This window comes from Montipora capricornis, chromosome 8 (assembly GCF_036669925.1).
Source record: "Montipora capricornis isolate CH-2021 chromosome 8, ASM3666992v2, whole genome shotgun sequence".
NCBI lineage: Eukaryota > Metazoa > Cnidaria > Anthozoa > Scleractinia > Acroporidae > Montipora > Montipora capricornis.
The window spans coordinates 41,380,521-41,400,930 of NC_090890.1; the positions used below are offsets into that span (position 1 = coordinate 41,380,521).

Consider the following 20,410-nt stretch of genomic DNA (forward strand, 5'->3'; position numbering starts at 1 on the left):
CGTGGGACTCTAGATATCATAATGCTTGTGGAAATGCGCATACACTCCAAGCAGATACCCAAGAGGAAATAAATTAAATAAAGCTTCTAAAGCGCCAACTCCATGCATTTCCTATACAGAAAGATGAAAATTGGTAGATGTTAATAAACTAAAGAAACCATCATCTTTGAAGCCGCTAACGTCAAAAATAACACTCAAGGCCCGGTTGTTCGAAAGCCGATTAATTTAATCCAGGATTAGCGTAAATGTTTGTTTCATGTTTTCAACTTTTTGGTTGAAAGTTCCTTTTGCTTATTTTTGTTTTCAAGATTGACTTCTTCAAATGTAAAGTTTTGCCGAATATCAGCGTTGCGCAGCATAATTTGGGGAGCAGAGAAATAAACTCGTTGGTTAATTAGCATTAATCGGCTTTTGGACAACCGGGCCCAAATGTTACGGATGTCACTATCACGTCAATCTGAAGGTGTGAAAACAAAAGCTTTTTAACCGAATTCCCTTGCCGCTTCACGCTGTCTGCTACAACGACCTTCTCAAATAACTGGACGAGAAACGTTTGTTGGTTTTTATTTTTACTTACCTATAATTTTAATTTTCTCTCGCAGTATCATGCAGCACAACTAGTTTCCTCTTCAATTGCGGCCAAAAAGGGACAAATAGTTAAAAGCTTGTGCAGCCGGAGAATTTGCGAGCACTGACTAAAAAAAGTAATTGACCGGGGCTGTAACGCCACTGCATGGGGGCAGCTGGCCAATGTAACCTCTAAAGTCTGGATTATTTGAACAAACGTCAGCATCGTCTAGCATTTTAAGACGGCTTCTGCAGTTCAAAGTTGTCCGTATTGGAATCCCGGATTGGAATATTCTTGACAAACTATCGTGGGCCGACTTTTGATGGTGCGTAACAGTGTAAGTATGTTACCCTTTAGTTGTCTTTTTTTCTTGTTAGCATGTTGTAATTTCAAATATCTTAAGTCCATAGAGTTTTCTTTTCGAATCCTTAAAGGTTTTATCTCTGGTACTGTAGTTTATTATAGGTTTGCTGGTGTTTCGAAGTTACCATTTGGTGTTAATTCGTGTCTTCAAGTGCGGAACACAATTTTCTTTATTGTGATATCGTTGTGAAATAAGTTCCTTTGCGGTATAGCGCTCACTGACTGAAGTACCGAGGTAATCGACTGACTTCAAGTCGTCTTTGATACATTCTTCGAGTATCGCAACAATATACACATACTTGACCCCATATTTGGGATTGGCATATGATCGTTCTTTATTCTAGTCCATTTATATTTTTATTTTTAATCATGTACAACAATGACCTCAGTATGACATTTTTTGGATTATACTGACAACTTCCAGCGAAAACTCGTAATACAAACTTTGGTCAACCAATTGCAATGTCATTGTTTGATTATGAAAAGTATTGAGATGAAGCCGCGTTATCCAGCGCCTCTTGAGAATAGTCCAGAACACATTTAACAGCAATAATGGAGAGTAATTAAGACAATAGAGCTGCAACCGGGATTAGAAGAGCTTAATTGAATCTCGAGTTCTTTGTTAAAAAATTATGCCAAATATTGGTGACGTGTTTGCCCTGGCTCCACGCCATAACAGCATTGACAACGCCGACGACGAACACGAAAACGCTTTTTATGACTGTGCACGTTCCCGGTCTCGTTTTTCCATTTTGGTGAATTTTCTTTTTTGCCACTACTTGTAAATCAACGTGAAGAGTTTGGTTTGAGTAGAATGCCAGCACATGACAATTCTTTTTTCATTTTCTCTCCATATTTGTACGCCCTTCGCTTTCGTGTTTATTTTTATATTTTGAGATGGTGTTCGTTGCTCTAAGATCCTCTATGATGAAAGTCACGCGCAACATTGGCATCTCAATCTGTGTTCCTTTTCTAGTGTAAGATAGATAACAGCCAATCAAAGCGCTTCTTTGTCGTCTTACAAGTAATTCACGAGACTGCAATCTCAATCTTGCTCAAGCGTGTTAATTATCATAAAATCCCAAGGACACTTAAAGACTGAACAATAAGACATCAAATTATAACTGAAACCATAAGAAATTTAGACGAAGAAAGCCGTTTGTTTGACTCTCTACTGGAAGGGCGAAACTGTGAGATAGTTATGGTAAATTGCTTTCTTCTATCAGAAATTATTTAAACCCTGTTTTCCGTTTTCATTGTTTCAGCAGTAAATCAGTGAACTACAAATATGACAAGTAAATTACATGCAAACTTAAACAAGTCTTCTTCTATTGCAGCTAACTGAATTTATAAAGTGAGGTTAACATGAGCCGCCAACCATATTCGAGATTAAGCGAGGGACAACAGTTCGAGATAGATACCGTTGCCGACGATTCAGCCACAGTACATGTAACCTTGCATCGAAGCGAACCAACTCAGCCACGGATTGATTATGTCTTGGTCTATGAAACGTCAGAAGATGACAACGATGACGAAGAATCAGCGGCAGAAGCACAAAGACTAGCTGATGCAAGAACTTATTTCGAAAAACAGCTGCAAAAACAAGGATTAAACCTACAGCATCGAACAAAGAAGGTGATTTTTTAAAGGCGTTGGATACGAACACATTAAGATTAGGGCAACAAGCACTTCTGTCAAGTGCTTCAAAAAAAGTTCGAATTTCAAAATAAGTCAACCATGTTATCTGAATTATTGTAAATAAGCCATGATAGTTAAAGAATGATTTAACAAAATATATTCCTCTTGCAATTCAGTTTTCATGCCTGGTTATCACATGCTGCCTTTCTGTCGACTGCGACGGCGCTTTGCAGTGCCAGGTTTTTGCAATTAATTAAAACTTTCTTGCCTGTCTCGGAGACCAATGACCAATAGTGCCAGTAATGTGGATGAGCTTTTAATTGACCTCTTTCCAAATCGTAGTAAGTGTAAAGCCTTAATCGATGGTCTCCCATTCATTCATTCATTCATGCATTCATACATTCATGCATTCATTCATTCATTCATTCATTCGAGGAGCATTAATCCCAGCAGAAGATCGAACATGTTCAGAATGCAAAGAAAATTGCATAGAAAATGAACAGCATTTCTTGATGTATTGTCGGGGGTATACCACTTTTAGACGTGAGCTGCACTCACATATGTCAAATGCTGAAACTCGTTACACCAATTTAAGTGATAACGAGAAGGCGAGTATTTATTTACAGCAGAAAATAAGGTTACATCTAAAATAAATTGGTAAATATATCCGTTTAATGTTTCAAAAAAGAAAAGATTACTCACTCACTTATTCATTCATTCATTCATTCATTCATTCATTCATTCTTTCATTCATTCATTCATTCACTCACTCATTCACTCCCTCCATAGCTCCCTCGGGCCTCCCTCCCTTCCTTACTTCGTTCCTCCCTTGCTTCCTTTCTTTTCAACCTCCAGGTCAATCCCGGTGAACGAGGTCATGGGTTCGATTGGTGACAGTTTCTCTGATGCGCTCTTTGACCTATGATCGTGTCACATGCTGGTCATTTCACTGTGAAGTTTGAAATCTCTTATTTTCGAGTTTAAAATATTGACAGATGTGTAACAAGCTTAACACAGATACTATTGATGATGCCTCTTTTTTTTTTTAAAATAGGATAACAACACTGAGCGGCACTTTGTGTTGATTCACGCCCCTTGGGAGGTTCTTGCCAAACGAGCGGAGTTATCGAAGATGAAAGTTCCTCTTCGGGTTAATGACACCGTCTTTGAATCGTGGCTTGAATTCTTTCTTGGATCAAATATCATAAAAAAGTTCCAGGGAAAAAATCCGTTCCAGATTCGAGATGCCTCTGTCCCAAAAAGCCGCGACTACTTCATGGGTCACTTTAAGCGAGATCGGCTCTCGGAATATCTCCATCATAAGGATTTCGATGAAGATACATTCTTCTCCACCATCGATCGACAGCACCTTCTCCAGCAGTTCCTAAGTAACACGCGGTATTCCGATGACCCCACTGATGTTGGGCTGACCAAGCTTGTTTACAACGGTGCATACAAGAGCTGTTACCCACTTCATGAAGGAGAGGATGAAATTTCCGATGGTGAAACTGCTGTTAATTTGAGGCAGCAGCTGAAGAGAGACTGGGCCAGGTTTGGTAGGATCTTCAAGTACCAGCCGTACGATGCCATCAAGGATTACTTTGGCCACACAATTGGGCTGTACTTTGCTTGGCTTGGATTCTATACTGCTATATTGGTTCCTCTTGCGATCTTTGCTCTGATAGTTTTCATCTATGGAATTGCCTCCTCTAGTTCTCATATACCAGTTCGTGATCTCTGCAGTGAAAGCAACCGAAATGTCTGGTACATGTGTCCATTGTGCGATCGACAGTGCAGCTATTGGAATCTTGCCCCAGACACCTGCACTTATGCTAAGGTCACGCATTTCTTTGACAATGACTGGACCGTTGTCTTAGCTTTCTTCGCATCCGTATGGGCCACACTCTTCTTGGAATTTTGGAAAAGACGTCAAGCAACTCTTGCCCACAGATGGCACACATCAGAGTTTGAAGAAGAAGAAGAGCAATTCCGACCCGAATACTTAGCGAGTTTAACCGAAGAAGAGGCCGATCCTTACAAACCTGATCCCAATACTGGAAAAATTCGCCCCAGCAAGGTTAAAGTCAAGCGGTTTCGTCGTTTGAGTTTCGTGTTCAGCATCATCTCTTTTATGGTCCTCCTAGTAATAATAGCAATGATTGGCGTCGTTGTCTACCGAGCGGCAGTTTTTGCAGTTTTGAGCAGTAGCCCGGATAAAGAAATCGAAAATGGCGCTCGCATCCTAACAACAGTAACCGCTGCTTTCATAAACCTTGTTGTAATAAAGATCTTACAGCTTGTGTACAATAAGCTTGCACTTTTTCTCACCGACTGGGAAAATCCACAAACTCAGACAGAGTATAGAGATAGCTTCACCCGCAAGATGGCACTGTTCCAGTTCGTCAACAACTACACTTCAATTTTCTATATAGCGTTTTTCAAATCTGGGTTGATAGTTGGCACTCCAGGAAGGTACAGAAGAGTCCTTGGAAAATATCGTCTAGATGGGTGCAGTGCACAGGGATGCTTTTTAGAACTTGCCATTCAGATCGCTACCATTATGGTTGGGCAACAAATATTCTACAACATCTCTGAACTTGGAATTCCGTAAGTGGTGTTCCGTTTACTTAACTTCTGATTTAAATGTCACCGTTGTTAAAATTGATTTCATTCTGCCAGCCGCCAAATCTAGCCAGTCTACAATTCAATTGCCGTATTTTGAATACCTGCTTCTTTAAATGAACTTTTTAAAAAGCCCCGCGCACTCAGTAATCCACATTCACAAAAATCATTAGGCAGGTCAGCCCACCTCCAGTCTCCAAATTAATGGTTACTTTCACGTTACTTATATATGTGATGGGGAGATCACGATTATTGAATGATTTGGAACAAAATGAGCCATTGTGTTGGGGCGTAGAAAAGAGGTGGCTAGCGGACACTCACCTCACGAAAGGTTGAATACCTGGCCCTGCTTCTCTCTCTCTCTCTCTCTCTCTCTCTCTCTGGGTCTCTGAGGATGGCCCCGCGGTAGTGGACTGGATCCCTCGGTTATCAGATAAACAGAAAACAGTGGGACTTGAAAAATTTTGCGATTTTCTTTTTAGGTACTTGAAAATGCTGTTAAAGAAACGCCGGTCGCAGTCTTCAAAGGATGTCGAACGTCCACAGTATGAGTTGGATCATGATCTCAGTCCCTTAGAAAGGCACTTTATGTTTTGGGAATACCTTGAAATTGGTAAAAAAAAATGTTATTTTACTTTACCTCTAAACGAAAGAAAATTAAAAAATAACATACAAAGGTATTCGTATCATGGTATGTGAGAACTAATAAAAACAAAACTAAACCGGGTAAAAAACAAAAATGCAAAGGTAAGGACTTTCAAATTTATTGCGGTTTGACCAAAACCGAGGTAGTTACTTTGGTCAAATTCAACAGACACATCATAAACCAAATAAACGAATCTTAGGAGGAAGCAAATACATGTATCCTGTGCTAAATAAGGTTGAAGGAATGCTATCAAGTCACAGTTGCTTTTGCTGAAGTCTGATTAGATGGGAATGCGACGGGCGACTTTTCCTCCAATCAAAATCAGGAACCAGAAAGGTCACTCTTAGGAGCAATTGGAAACCGACGTTTTGCGTATTATTGTTCGCCATGACAAACCAGTGGTGCCAAATTTTCTATTCCTTGTTTGTTCTTCATTTTTTTCAGTGTTGCAGTATGGCTTTGTGACAATGTTTGTGGCGGCGTTCCCTCTTGGACCACTGTTTGCACTCTTAAACGTGATCCTGGAGATTCGCGTAGATGCCATCAATTTTCTGTGTCAATTTCGTCGCGCCGATGCGGTCCGCGCGGAGGACATAGGGGCCTGGTTCGGTGCACTTGAGACGATAACCAGGATCTCAGTACTTGTCAATGCCTTTATCCTGGCGTTTACCTCCGAGTTCCTTCCTAAACTGGCCTACAAGATGGCGTTCTCTCGCGACGAGAATGCATCTTGGTCAGGAACTTTGGAGGGATACGTCAACAACAGCCTTGCGTTCATCGATTTGAATACCCTCTACACGTGGGAAAAGGGCACCCAACCAGATAACCCCACAAAGAACCTCAACTACACACGGGATTACTGCAGGTAAGTAAACAAATTAAAATACCCGGGCGGTTTAGCGTTTTTCTTAAGTCATTGGTAGTGTCGTACTGGACTCTGGGGACGAGAATATCAATCGGCTTTTGAGCAACTCGGCCCAGGACTCCAGGACTGAAGTGCTTACTTGATCCTCCAGGCTGTCAAGCCAGGACTGGTCAATCTAATTCCTAATGTTTTTTTTTTTTGTTTTGTTTTTTCTTTTTGCTCAACAGGTACAAAGGTTACTTTCAAAACCACTACCCATACAAGCACTCCAGTGAATATTGGAACATATTAGCTGCTCGTCTTGCTTTCGTATTTGCCTTTCAGTTCACTGTGTATGCCATCACCTCTTTCATCGCATGGGCAATTCCTGATGTTCCCGAGGAATTAATGTTTAGAATGAAACGAGAAAAAGAGTTAGAAAAAACGCTACTTAAAGACCAAAACAATGATAATGTGTGATATATCCCGTGACAAATGTCACTCTTGAGTCATCACAGCTGACGCTCGCTTTTCGTTCACGCATTTATTATGATAATTCAATTTTTGTTATTCAAGTTATTGTAAGTGACGATTCTTCTGTATGTTTTAAGGATTAAAATAAATAATGTAATTTTTAAAAATATGTTTCACTTGACTTTCCCTTTGCAAAGATTTGTAAATTTTGACATCCCACACATCCCTTGTGGTCGTTGGAAAACCACCTGTAAATCCCCGCCCAAAATGAAGGTGACCACCTTTTAGTTAATTAGAGAGCTTTAGATTCTTAGGACGAGAACAACTACGAGTACGAGATTTTCTCATAGAACATCAGTGAGCGCGCGCAAACCAGCGTCAAATTGGCGGGAAAAACGTGATGCCGTCGAACGAGGTTTGCAAAAATGTCGTCGTGTCAAAACAAGTCAACAACACGGTAGCAGTTTTGGCATTTTTCGATCAGCAAAAAGGCTCAGTTACCAGCAACAAGAATAACTGAGCAACCTTTGGTCATAAATGTTCTAAGTACTTTTGCTAAAAACTGCCAGTCAAAACTCGTACTCGTTCTCGTCCTCGTCTTAGAATCTAAAGGTCCCTAGTGACTTATTCGTTCAGTTGGAAGCTTCATCCCCGGGACAATAAAAGGCCACTACTATTTAGCTACAATCAAACGATGAAATGGGTTGTGTACAAGAAACTTGGAACAAAAAGGTTTGTATTACTAAGTTAAACCGGCGATTTAATCTTACGTTTAAATCATCCCTCGAATAGAAGCGGAGGACTTAATATCATGAGAAAGAGAGTTCCAGAGTCTTACCGACAAATAACTATAAACGAAGTGAATATGTGGTCGTCTGGAGTTCTAAACATGATATTTACCACTGAGCAAGAGATTCGTTCAGCACGTGAATAAAAACATACTTTTTTTACTTGGGAGTTCCAAGCCGGCAAGCAGCGGTTAACTTCGCCGGTTGAAGTAAAAGATAAATAAACTGCTTTTTATGCTTACGTAGATCACTGAGTTGAGAGATACTCGGGAGAATTCTCTGTCATCGAAAAGAATTCACTGATGCTAGCATAATTATGTCCGATTGTTGAAAAGAAAATGCTGCCCTCAATATTGTACATGAATAACATTGAAATCAAAACATATAAAAGCAATTAAACAAGGTTGGTCTTCTAATGATTCACCACTTACATTTGTGATTTACACAATGATAACTTGTGACCATTAACAACAGACGTAGCAAAGAAATATTTTTATTCTTTTTTTTTAGGTCCCTGATTGGACCCGATCCGGCTAGTGGTGCAATTTGATCTTTGTGATACATGCTTTAATTAATTCATTTACATGCTTTCATGGTAATTACAGAAAATTCAATGACAATATTGAATAAACGGCGACAAGAGGTGTTGTTCTGTTGTGGAAAAGGCTGTGTCTGCCTGGTTTGATGAGATTAACAGTCGATTAGGAAATCGCTGCGGCAAGGTCAGTCGCTGGATTTACTTGTCAGTGTAGCATTACCCAACAAAAGATATCTGGACTGCAACGAGCGATGAAACCATTGATAACTAAACTGTTGTTTATTCTAGTATCATTTCAGTTCTAGACTGCACGGACTGTCTCCAAACCAGTAATTCCTTTCCTATGTTTCCACGGCTGTTCCAACGACGAAAAGATCTCAACACCATGGATAGAGGGGCTTATTCCAAGCTCGAGCAAAATGATATCCCTATGGAGATGGAAGCAGAGAATGCACCGACAACAGAGCCGTTTGACGACAAGGTGCCATACCCTTCAGTTGGGGGCAGACGCATAGACTACGTCTTAGTATACGAGACTTGCAAAGAGAAGGAAGACGAAGATGAAGAAACAAAGCAAGAAGCCGAAACCCGGGAGAAATCAAGAAGATTCTTCGAGAAACGTTTGCAAAAGAAGGGTCTCGTTCTTCGACGCGAGAGTATAATCGCGCAAAAGGTACTGTTCAAACGGCTTTGATTTATTAAAATAATCACTTTATTTAAATCAAAACGTCTCAAGCTCATCATTACGGCTATCTGAGAACAAGGGGAGAACATAAATCACATCAAATCACACTAAATTAAGGCAGGTCGAATGAAATGCTGGCTTTTGATAAGAGAAAAAATAACAGAGTACCCTAACGAAAACCTCTCGATACAGAGAAACAATTGATAAGGCGTTGAGTGCTGGAAGTAACATTGGGCAACATTGGGAGGCGAGTACTACCATCACTGCGCAAACACTGCTCCTCGGTTATTTTATAAGATTCATCGCAAATCAAACATTTAGTGGTAAAGAAAGTCAACCGGCCTCAACTGGCAGAGGAGCAGTTGGCTATTTCACAAAGTTTTGTGGGTGTCTGCTTGCTACAGGCTAATCGAAGACAATATTCGGCCAGTGTTTAGACCACGATTTGAACCCTTAGCATCCAACGCCCAAATGAACACTTGCATTATTAATTTGATGTCCCGTCGATATAAATTGTTGCTTCAGTTGGTTTAAGCGAGATAAAAATGGTTGAACTTGATACGCGTGATCCCAACGAAATACAGCTTCAATCATCAATCATATATATGAAAGATGGGTTTAAAGGTCCTGCGAAAAAATTTTAATTGGGACTTTTAACCAAATTTAAATGACAATGGCGATCTTTTGGCGAGCCTTTCGGGAGAAGTCCACCGATTTCATCAGTAATATTCTTGCATTTTTCATTAGCACTGATGAAAACAGAAATCATGTCAGTGTTATCTGCAGTTTATTGACTTCAAAATTAACATTGATGTCAATTTTAAAACCTGTTTGCTCAAATGGCTGTGATTACTCACGAAAACCACTTTCAAACGTAATGGTGCATACAGTCCATACGTACGCATCTGACTGGAAAGAAAGATGATGAGCTTTAATGTACAAAGACAAAAAAGAACTGTCTGGATTTTTATGTTGCTGCTCTTTGAACATAGCAATTTCAGCATGAACGGCTGCACGATCAAGTTCTTGTTAACGGAAGATACCTGTTTAAAAACATTGTCGTTCAAAATGAACTAACTACATCAACAAAAGAAACCCTTACGGCTCTAGTTGGCACATTAACATTAATAGCAATTCTTATTTATTAAGAGACCTCACAGATATCATTGCGAGACATTCTTCGGACACAACCCGAACATAATAACCGCATGTCTACATATTTTCTTTGCGTAGGATACTCGTAATGATCGTAAGTAATATCAAGTCTTATAATCGGAGGGTGAAGAGGAATTATGTAATAAGAATAAAGGAAATTTTGTGGGGCGGAATAACGACTTTCTTTGGAATAGTCGATTTGTCAACTGGAATAAGAAAATGTTTTCAACGGAATAATGAGTTCCTTTTTATTGGAATGATGGAATAACGAAAATACACTCGATTATTCTTCTTTCACCCAACCACTTTCCCCCCCCCCTCCCCCCCCCCCACCTAATGTTCTGCGCAAACAGTCACTCTTTCAACTGCTGATTTGCGCGAATATGCGAATATAACCACAAATGAGAGGAAGAATTTACTATTCAAATCCATGCCGCCAGCTTAGACGTCATTTGGATATTGGACAAGTTTGTTAAACTCTAGAAGAATCTGATAATTTTAATTTACACCACTTAATTGATTCTGACAAACTAAAAAATTCTTAGAAGACCTTCAGTAATGTGAGGCAAACCATTCTTCAAATAAACGTGAATACTATACCTTATATTTTACAATAATTCTCCTCACAGCGGCCTCTCGTGATCATGCGCCCCCTAAAACCCCAAGCATTGTTGAATTCACAATGTTTCCGGTTTTCAAATCAACATTGTAAGTTGGGAGGGAGGAGAAGGTTGTACCCGTCATTGCGTTGCCTTTCAAACCGCTTTGTGCTATATGGACTTTATTTTCTCATTCTGCCAATAATTTCGTCCAGGATTGTAGAATTGTGTGTTTGAGTGAAATGGTTACCTCTTTATGTTTGGAGATCTAGATCTTAAAAAGACTGGCAAACAAGGGACTGGCCAAAGGAGCTCAGTTTTCACTCAGTTTTCTCGCGCTCACGCCAGAATTCTTTCTTTGGGGGAAGGGGTAAAGTGAACCAAGAGGTGCGGAACTGATTAGGTATAATAGTAGTAAGCGAAAAACAACCTCATTCTTGACTTCGTCTTTTTGCATGCCATACAGGAGCCTCGGCTTGAGCGTCATTTTGTTTTGGTCTACGCACCTTGGGAGCTCTTGGCCAAGAGTGCAGAGGAGATGAGATTGAAAGTGCCTATTCAACCAAATGATGTCCTAATCAGGTCACCTCTCGAGTCATTATGTGGCGCAAAGCAAATTAGTAAACTTGCTAATTTGGATCCCCTGCGCGTCCACGATGCAACGATCCGAGAAAAAGGTGATTACTTCATGGGCCGCTTTAAGGAAGAGCACCAAACAAAGTTCGTGAATTACGAAGACAAGGAGATCTTCTTCAGCACTGTGGATCGACTGTATATTATTCAGCAGATACTTGAAAACACTCGCTTCTCAAAGGAGACGAAGTGCGTAGGTATTAAAAGGCTTGTCTTTGATGGAGCGTATACTACGCACTATCCACTGCACGATGGCACAGTAAAACTGCAGGAAGGGGAGTTTCCCGTCAATGATCGCCAACGCCTTAAACGAGACTGGGCAAGACTCGGTAGATGCTTTAAGTATCAGCCTTACGATGCTATCAAGGATTACTTTGGTCACGAGATTGGTTTGTACTTCGCCTGGCTAGGATTCTATACCGCCATGTTGGTTCCGCTCGCTATTGTTGCCTTGATTGTGTTTGTGTACGGCATCTTATCTACACGATCTCACATTCCAGTCCGGGATCTGTGCGACGATAATAATGCAGGCGTGTGGTATATGTGTCCTCTGTGTGACAAGCAATGCAGCTATTGGGACTTGGCTCCGACTTCTTGCCTCTACGCTTATGTTACCCATGTATTTGACAATGACGGCACTGTTATACTCGCTCTTGTCGCTTCCATTTGGGCCACGCTGTTTCTTGAGTTCTGGAAGCGACGACAAGCCACTTTAGCTCATCAATGGCACACCGAGGATTTCGAGGGTGGAGACGAACCACTTCGACCAGAATACGTCAGGTCCCTTACAAAAGACGAACTTGACCCCTTCAAACCAGACCCAGAAACAGGGAAGATCCTTTTTAGAGCTACTAGAGCAAGGCGTGCTCGTCGCTTTTCTGTTGTTTTCAGCTTGGTTGCATTCATGATTGCTCTCGTAATTGCTGCTGTAATAGGCGTTGTGGTGTTTCGTGCTGCTGCATTTGCTGTTCTTACTGGCAGCCAAGACGGAAAAGTCCAGAAACGCGCTCGAATTTTGACCACTGGTTTAGCAGCCTCCATTAACCTGATCGCCATCACAATTCTTAAGTACGCGTACAACAAGCTGGCTGTGTGGTTGACTAACTGGGAAAACCCTGCAACTTTCAGTTCTTACGAAGACAGTTTCACAATGAAAATGGCCTTGTTTCAGTTTGTTAACACCTTCTCGTCAATCATTTACATCGCATTTTTCAAATCCGAGATCATAGTCGGTTCACCGGGGAGGTACACGCGGGTATTGGGCAAGTATCGATTAAATGGATGCAGTGAACAAGGCTGTTTCCTGGAGCTGGCGATTCAAATTGCAATCATCATGATCGGAATGCATTTGGTTGGAAACGTCATAGAAATTGGTATTCCGTAAGTGACTATTGAGTACGCATTCTATGATTGGCCAGTTAAAGGGAACCTCCACTAAAACAGCAAAATAACTTTAAAACACAGGACAAAATGTTTACAATTAAAATTGTTTAAACGTTTTCCAATGAAAGCGTCTGTATCCTAAAAAAAATGAATTTCAAAGCACTTGTTTTGGCTTTCAAATTTCCCGGGCGCCGCCATCTTGAATAACTGTGACGTATCGTGGTTGCCCTATTGTTCCAGAACAATAGGGCTCTTTGTGTCAGAACAATAGGGCAACCACGACACGTCACAAATAATAAAGATGGCGGCCCCCGTGCTTATTGAAAGCCAAAACAAGCGTTTTTGAAATTCACATTTTTCGGATTCAAACGCTTTCATTAAAAAAGGTTAAAAAAATTAATTGCAAACATTATGTTCTGTGGCTTTAACTTATTTTATTGTTTTAGTGGAAGTTCCCTTTAAGCAGGCCGTCACGCCTGCACGTCACGCACGTCGGTTGAAAAATTCGATCTTTGTCGGTTGTCAGTAAATCTCAGTTAATAATTAAAAATTTTAATTTTTCATATTCGCTAGGTAAGTCAGCCAGTTTCAAGACTTAACGAAAGCCTATAAAAAGTGTACAACTTGAAATAATACAACCTCGTTCGGGTCCTCTCTCTTCCTTCCTCGAGAAAGTATCCTGGTTGTGTGTGGTCACGTGTCTCACTAGATTTTTGCATGTTTTAGAGAGATATTGAAGAGAAGGACACAACGGTTAAATTTTTGTCTCCTCTGAACTCATCTAGTAAGGAGTGGAAATTAAACATCGCTTGACGCGGGAATGCCTATTAATCTAAAACAAACTCCAAAAAGAGATATGTAAATCCACTTTGTTTATCAATAACCTTGCAATACAAGAACCTTTCCGACTGAAAAAGCGTCATTTAATGCATTAGAGTACTTTCAGCTTTTTAAAATATACTCCGTCACGATTCAATGCAATGCGCTGATAAATAAATTGTGCTCGGAAGAACTCACAAGATAAGAAGGATGGCTCCGGATGAGAGAAAACTCTTTCATAGCCCGTCTAGATAATACACTCTATAGTTCCTTCCCAATGAGAAGTTATTGTAACCCGCGAATTAACGTATTTGGTATTTGCTTATTTTTCAAGCTTGACATTTGGTCGTACATAAAACGCTCAGAAACAACTAAAACTACGGACCTACAAGTCGTACATTGCATCCCTTTCCTTCAACATTCGCGGCAAAACGTGAAAAACTACCTATTTTCCGTATCCTGTCGGAAGTACTGCCACTACATCTTTCCTTAAATACAACGCCTCCAGAGAAAGTACTTTTAAGTAGCGCCTGTATAGCCAGCCGAAAGCAGCGCAACTTGAAGTCTAGTTAAGAACGTGAGCGCAATTGGTAAAGAGAAACAATTGGTTTCTTCCCTCTACTAGAGAGAACTGAATTTTACCGTTGACAAAATTATGTCGAGGACCCACCCTCAGAGCAGATTTGATTTGTACACATAGACACGTGACCAGGGCACTCTCTCGGAGGAGGAAGAGAGAGGACCCTGGGAAAAAGGTTGCGCCTGAACCCTTTTGACAACTCCCCTTAAAAATAATAGACTCGTAATACTGAGAGCAGGAGGTCTCGTGGGTTCGAGTACCGGACTCTGTCCGGGAAATGAACCCGCGCTCCTTCCCGATCACAAAGTAAGATTCTATAATAAACTGAATTTTAATTTTAAAGTTGTTACCTCCCAAACTAGAATGTTCTCTCTGAATACAAATTTCAATAATGTCGGACCATGTCGGTTGTCGGTTAGTAGTTACTTTTCGCTAATCGGTGTTTTAAAATTTTTTTGCGTCTTGTCGGTAGTCAACTTATATTTTTCTCTCTTTGTCGCTAGTCGGCTTACCATACTCAGACCCTCAAATAAGGAAATCTTTGCTGACGTCATTGTTTACATTTTGTTTCATTAACATACGAGTTTCCTCATAGAAAACATACTAATCATCCCATACATTTTTTGGAAAAATTTCAAATTTTCAAAACACAATTGCTCAGAGATTATCGAGTATATCGCGTTCACATTTCAGAGTTAATTTTAAACATTAATACTTTATTGTTGGCTGACTGATTAGAAAACGATAGCCTTGTGCTAATAAGGTAAAAAATGAAGATTCCCATGATGTGGTGTGCTTTCCCTCTCGATTATTAGATAACCAAGATATTTGCACTCGGGCCAGAAATTTGAAAACTGGCATTTAAGATGAGAGAAATATATTGTTAATTTAAATTTGACAGTCAATTATGAGTGCACGGTAAATCCGAAAAAGACTTTCTTACATATTAATTTATAAATCCAACTTGACTCGAGAAGTTCTCTTTGAACCAATCAAAATTGATTTGTAGGTGTTATAGCTGTGGCCCAGATATGATGTTCTCGGAGATTCTGATTGGTTGCTGCCCTTTTGTCCCATAGGTCGTTTAAGTTGTGGCTGAAGCGGAGGAATTTGGACGAATCCAGCGACCGACCACAGTTTATCAAGGACTATGATTTGAGTTCTCTTGAAGATCACTTTTTATTCTGGGACTACCTTGAAATAGGTGAGTTTTCCAGCGGAGCCCATAATACTGAAATGTAACATGTAAGCTTATAGCTCAAGTTGATATAGGGTGCTATAATCATACCGAGCTAAAATGCCCAGAGTAAACACTTTTATAGTAACTGCAGTTGATTCTCTAACAAAAAAAATCTTTTTTAACCTTGTTCTTGGCAGTTCTTCAGTACGCCTTTGTAACTATGTTTGTTGCCGCCTTCCCTCTCGCTCCATTCTTCGCTCTCATTAACGCAATCCTTGAAATTCGCGTTGATGCCGTCACTTTTGTGACTTACTACAGACGGCCGCAACCAGTACGTGTTGAAGATATAGGAGCCTGGTACAGTGTATTGGAAGGGATAAGCAAGATAGCTGTCCTTATGAACGCTTTTGTGTTGGCATTTACCTCTGAGTTCATCCCAAAGTTGGTTTACAAGTACCAGTTCTCGCCAGATCGAAATTCACCGGAAGGAGGAACTCTTAAAGGTTACGTCAATAACAGCCTCGCTCTTATTGATCTCAAGACTTTGTACGACTGGGAACCTGGGACCGAGCCACGTGACCCAACCGCCAATGTAAACTATACTCGAGACTACTGCAGGCAAGTGCCATTCTTGATGAATAGCTTTTTCAAGAGTAACATGTTGTGGCGAAAGCTCCTACCTCAGTCCCCAATTCAGTTGTCCGTGGTTCGAATTTCGGACAGGTAGCTTTCATGCTGCCCAACATATCACTCTGACTTGGGTGAAAATCGAGATACTGTCGGACTTTACCGGCGGTATACTCTGACAGCAATGCAACCAACACCGAATGTGCGGGTTGATTTTGTAATCGATTCTCTTCTTTGTTCCCAGAAGTTTAATTCAGATCCGGCTTCTCAGGCTTACCTCCTCTCCCGTGAACCGACCAAACTATCGAAAAAGTCAATCTGGTCCGGGTTGCTCGAAGCATGGTTAGCACTAACCAGCGTTAAATACCATGGAAACCTATAGGTTTTGATATCTCTTAACCAACGGTTAGCGCTAACCAAGCTTCCAGCAACCGGTCCCTTCCCACTAGTTCAGATTTATTTCTTATTTCAATCAATGGCGCGCTTAATATTTTAAAACAAAATTTAGAAATGTCTCCTCGGAAATGATTAATTTTTAATGCTCATAGCCATGAATTTTTTAATTTAGAAATAAACTATAAATCAATTGCAAAGGCCGGATAGTAATTAACAATTAGACCTTCGCCCGCAAGGGCTACGGGTCAATAGCCCATCACGAGGTGAAGCCGAATGGATTATTGACCAGTGGCCCTTGAGGTCGAAGGGTCTCATTGTTTTAGTATCACCCAACTAGTCGGACAGAAAAAGCAATAACAAAAGTTAGCAAATGCAAGTTGAAGAAATATTTATTGGGGAATAAAACGAAAGCAACGGTCACGCTGTTCGTTATTCGTGGACTGTTACTAATAGTCCTTTACTAGCGTAGAAAATTAAAATGCAGGATTTGCATTAGTCCACTAGTTGGGTGATACTAAGTTACTATATATCCACAGAACAAGAAATATTTCACGTAACCTTTAGCCAACGTTTGTGTAATAGGCCCTTACTTAGATGTGCTTAGATTGTACATATTCAAGGTTACACTAGCAAATACTAAAATATTTGCTCACATGCATTGAAACTTTTGGATAGTAACTTATCCGTGGAATAAAGTTATCTACCCTTTGATCGAGTGGAGCTGCGAATTCCCTTACACAACCTCACTCCCAGGCTTTCTTCGCTGAGAGTTGAGCTCCCATATGAGGCTGACCGTATGCCAAGTTCGATACATCAATATTCACACATGGCTACGAGGCTTTTTGGTTAAATCTGAATATTGCTTTGTTTAGAAGAAATCTCTCTTGAGACTTGTGAGACAAAGAAAACAGAACTGAGCCATGAAATTTGACCATAAAGTCTCGAAGCCAAGCCTGAATATATATCGAACTTAGCCTATTCAAGGCAATACAATAGGAAGTTTGTTGCCCAAAGAAAAGAATGGATTTATGCTGAGTGTGACATGCTTAGTTAGTTATTTCCCATGTTGCAGTTTGGGCATTTCTGTAATCCGGGATTTTCTCTAGACTCATTCACCATTTGTGCAAGCTAAGCGGAGGCTGATTCAACAGAGTCAAATTACAAAATCCCAAACATATGTGGTATTATTTGTGTCCCAGCAAACGGAGCTCCCCCAGAGCAATGCCTTGCCAACAATATCAGTTAGACTGTGTGGAGCATGAAGCATTAAGACCATTTTACAGTTCTTCTCAGTTACCAGGCCTTTGAATAAAAGCGAGGCTGCAGTTAAACTTGTTTTTGGTACAAACCTCACGGCTTTTTCTACGTAAGTAGAAACTTGTTAGCATTACAACAACATGATTTACATAAGAAAACCAACGAGGTTTGTATCAAAGCAAGGTCAACTCCAGGCTATCTTTAATTCAAAGGCCTGGTAAACTGAGCACACTACTGGAAAAAGGCCTATTCTGCTGATTCCTCATTTTACTATTTCATTTGCTCCTAAGGTATGCCAGCTACCGAGATAGTGCCTATCCATACAATTACTCCAAAGAATACTGGAATTTGGTGGCCGCCCGGCTGGCCTTCGTGGTTGCCTTCCAGTTTGTGGTTTATTCAGTAACTAACATGATAGCCTGGATTGTACCAGATGTTCCGGAGGATCTTCAGTTTACAGAGGAAAGAGAGAAACAGGTTGTGAAAGAAAAGTTAGGAACTGTGAGCGATGAAGAGAACGAGAGCGGAGGGGAAAGTTAAACAAACAATCTGACCAGACAGCTTTCAAGTCGGACCTCGTTGGGATAAATTCAGTATCAACAAGTAGTTAAGGAGGCTCGAAAGTGCTTCCAGATGACTTGAGCGCGAGCGTGTGTAACCCACGTAAGCAATACTTAAGCTGCTCACGTCAGCTGATGAAACAAAAAGGGTGAGCGGAAATGAAAAAATCCGGAAATAAATTTTCATCTTCCAACAGCGTTTTCATAAATAACTCAAATTCTACTAGACAAATTCTTCTCGTACTTCGTATCATTTTGTGGGGCTTTCGAAATTTGAAACTCAAACTAGGTCACCGAATTAGTTTCTAAAATATGTTCCAAAAACTGAATTTTAGAAGGCTTTTTTGTGTGCTGCGCCGTCGCCATGGCAATTTTTTTGGGCACTCGCAGACACCCTTTAAAAAGTTGCCTGACCATAGAATTAGCTAGAAGGAACGACAGTGTTGCAATCCTTTTCGATTGAAAGTTTAACTTGTGGAAAACCCTTTTGAGTCTCCTTAAGAAAAAATGTTAAAATCAGTAACGTATATCATCGGAATTCATTAGGATTTACTTACCATGTTATAATTAGCACTGAAAGGTACTTCGTTCTTTTACGTCTGGTAGAACAAATCCTTGGAACAGATACACGATATATGTGAGATTTTTGTCACTGACTTGGTAGATGATAGTGCTATTCCTAGTTTAAACAGTCTGAAAAGGCCTGTTTCTATTATATTTTGTAAACGTAACAGGGATAGAGCGGTTTTCGATTGAGTGTCGTAGAACCAAAACCAAAGTAATTACTTTGGGCCAATCAAAAAGGACGGAGATAATCCAGTAAACCAATCCTGAAAACTCGAAGTAATTACGCGTAGCCGACACAAAGCGCGGGAAAATGTGCACGCGCGAGCCACGGTTGGTTGAAAAAGTGGCGCGAGAACTTTGAACCAATCACTGAGTGAAGTAATGCAAACCAATGCAATTCACTAATTACTTTCGACACTAAATTGAAAACCACTCTAATAGATCTGACAGTAATAACAGTGTCAATTAAGCGTATATATCGAGTGTATCTCCAGAGATTTCAAAATAACTCATGAAGGGCAGGACGGACATCTCTGACTCTGGGTATCTAAAGGTAAAGTAGGGGAATAACCAAACTCAGGAGTCCATGGGTAGGAGCAAGCAACTCCCATAATAAGCCTATGTCACTGCATTTTTACAGACCAATCTATTTTTGGACTACCTTTGCCTCAAAACAACAAATTAGGCAGTTCCGCTTCGGTGACGCTATGACGTCAAGTTCGTTTCCTGTGATTGGTCATCGGGCTCCTGCGGGAGTCTCATTCGCGGGAAGTTCAATATAAAAATACATTGATCTGTGAAAACGCCGTGACAGGAATATTATGGGACTTGCTCGCTCCTAGTAATGGGCTCCTGCTAAACTGGTTTACGCAACAGTCATAAACACTGTCCCAAGGTAACGTTGCTTTTCCCGTGTTTTGCTCTTGTTTTCTTGTTTTTTTTTTAATCATTAAATCAGCTCATGAGCAATTCACATCTTTTGGAACTGATTAAATGTTTGCAAAGGGAAAAGATCAAGTCAATAGTAGTAATATATAAATGAAGCCACCTAAATTGCAAATAGTAATTAAAAAAACACGCACAAGAATTTTGGATATCGCCTTAGGGCCGATTTACACGATACGATTTTGTCGCATGGGACAAGCTCACGACAGGCCTACGACATGACTTACGATTGTCGCAGCGTTTTAAAACATGTTTTAAAATGCTACGACATTTTTTCTGACGTACACAACAATCGTAAATCATGTCGTGGGCTTCTCGTCAGCCGTTGTCGGATGCGACAAAGTCAATCGGGCCTTAGACAGGCAATATACGCTCGCACATACTCGAATGTTGAATTTACACTAGTACTGGATTGAGCGAAGAACCTTAACAATGTCCACAGCCAGGTTTTCTGAGCCCGCGAGACTGAGCACCCCCAGCAAGCCATTGTTTTAACGAAAACCGCTGGTCAGCAACGGATTGAGCACCCGCTTACCATCTTAC

The 20,410-nt window shown here is 40.5% G+C and overlaps 2 protein-coding genes across 4 annotated transcripts; both read left to right on the plus strand.

Moving 5' to 3' along the window:
* The first annotated feature begins 777 nt into the window (after positions 1-777).
* LOC138059050 (anoctamin-4-like) lies at positions 778-7,322 on the plus strand. Of its 2 annotated transcripts, none has more exons than XM_068904561.1 (6): positions 778-905; positions 2,269-2,566; positions 3,624-5,176; positions 5,674-5,804; positions 6,282-6,702; positions 6,930-7,322. In XM_068904561.1, exons 2-6 carry the CDS (start codon positions 2,297-2,299, stop codon positions 7,159-7,161), a joined length of 2,607 nt encoding a protein of 868 aa, XP_068760662.1. In that variant the 5' UTR covers positions 778-905; positions 2,269-2,296; the 3' UTR covers positions 7,162-7,322. The 2 variants fall into 2 exon arrangements, with proteins under 2 accessions (XP_068760662.1, XP_068760661.1); XM_068904560.1 differs by lacking the exon at positions 778-905 and adding an exon at positions 1,601-2,135.
* Positions 7,323-8,546: 1,224 nt separating this feature from the next.
* LOC138059049 (anoctamin-4-like) lies at positions 8,547-19,933 on the plus strand. Of its 2 annotated transcripts, none has more exons than XM_068904558.1 (6): positions 8,547-8,665; positions 8,770-9,154; positions 11,387-12,933; positions 15,415-15,539; positions 15,713-16,133; positions 18,086-19,933. In XM_068904558.1, exons 2-6 carry the CDS (start codon positions 8,825-8,827, stop codon positions 18,333-18,335), a joined length of 2,673 nt encoding a protein of 890 aa, XP_068760659.1. In that variant the 5' UTR covers positions 8,547-8,665; positions 8,770-8,824; the 3' UTR covers positions 18,336-19,933. The 2 variants fall into 2 exon arrangements, with proteins under 2 accessions (XP_068760659.1, XP_068760660.1); XM_068904559.1 differs by having other exon boundaries at positions 8,558-8,665; positions 8,781-9,154.
* Positions 19,934-20,410: the final 477 nt, after the last annotated feature.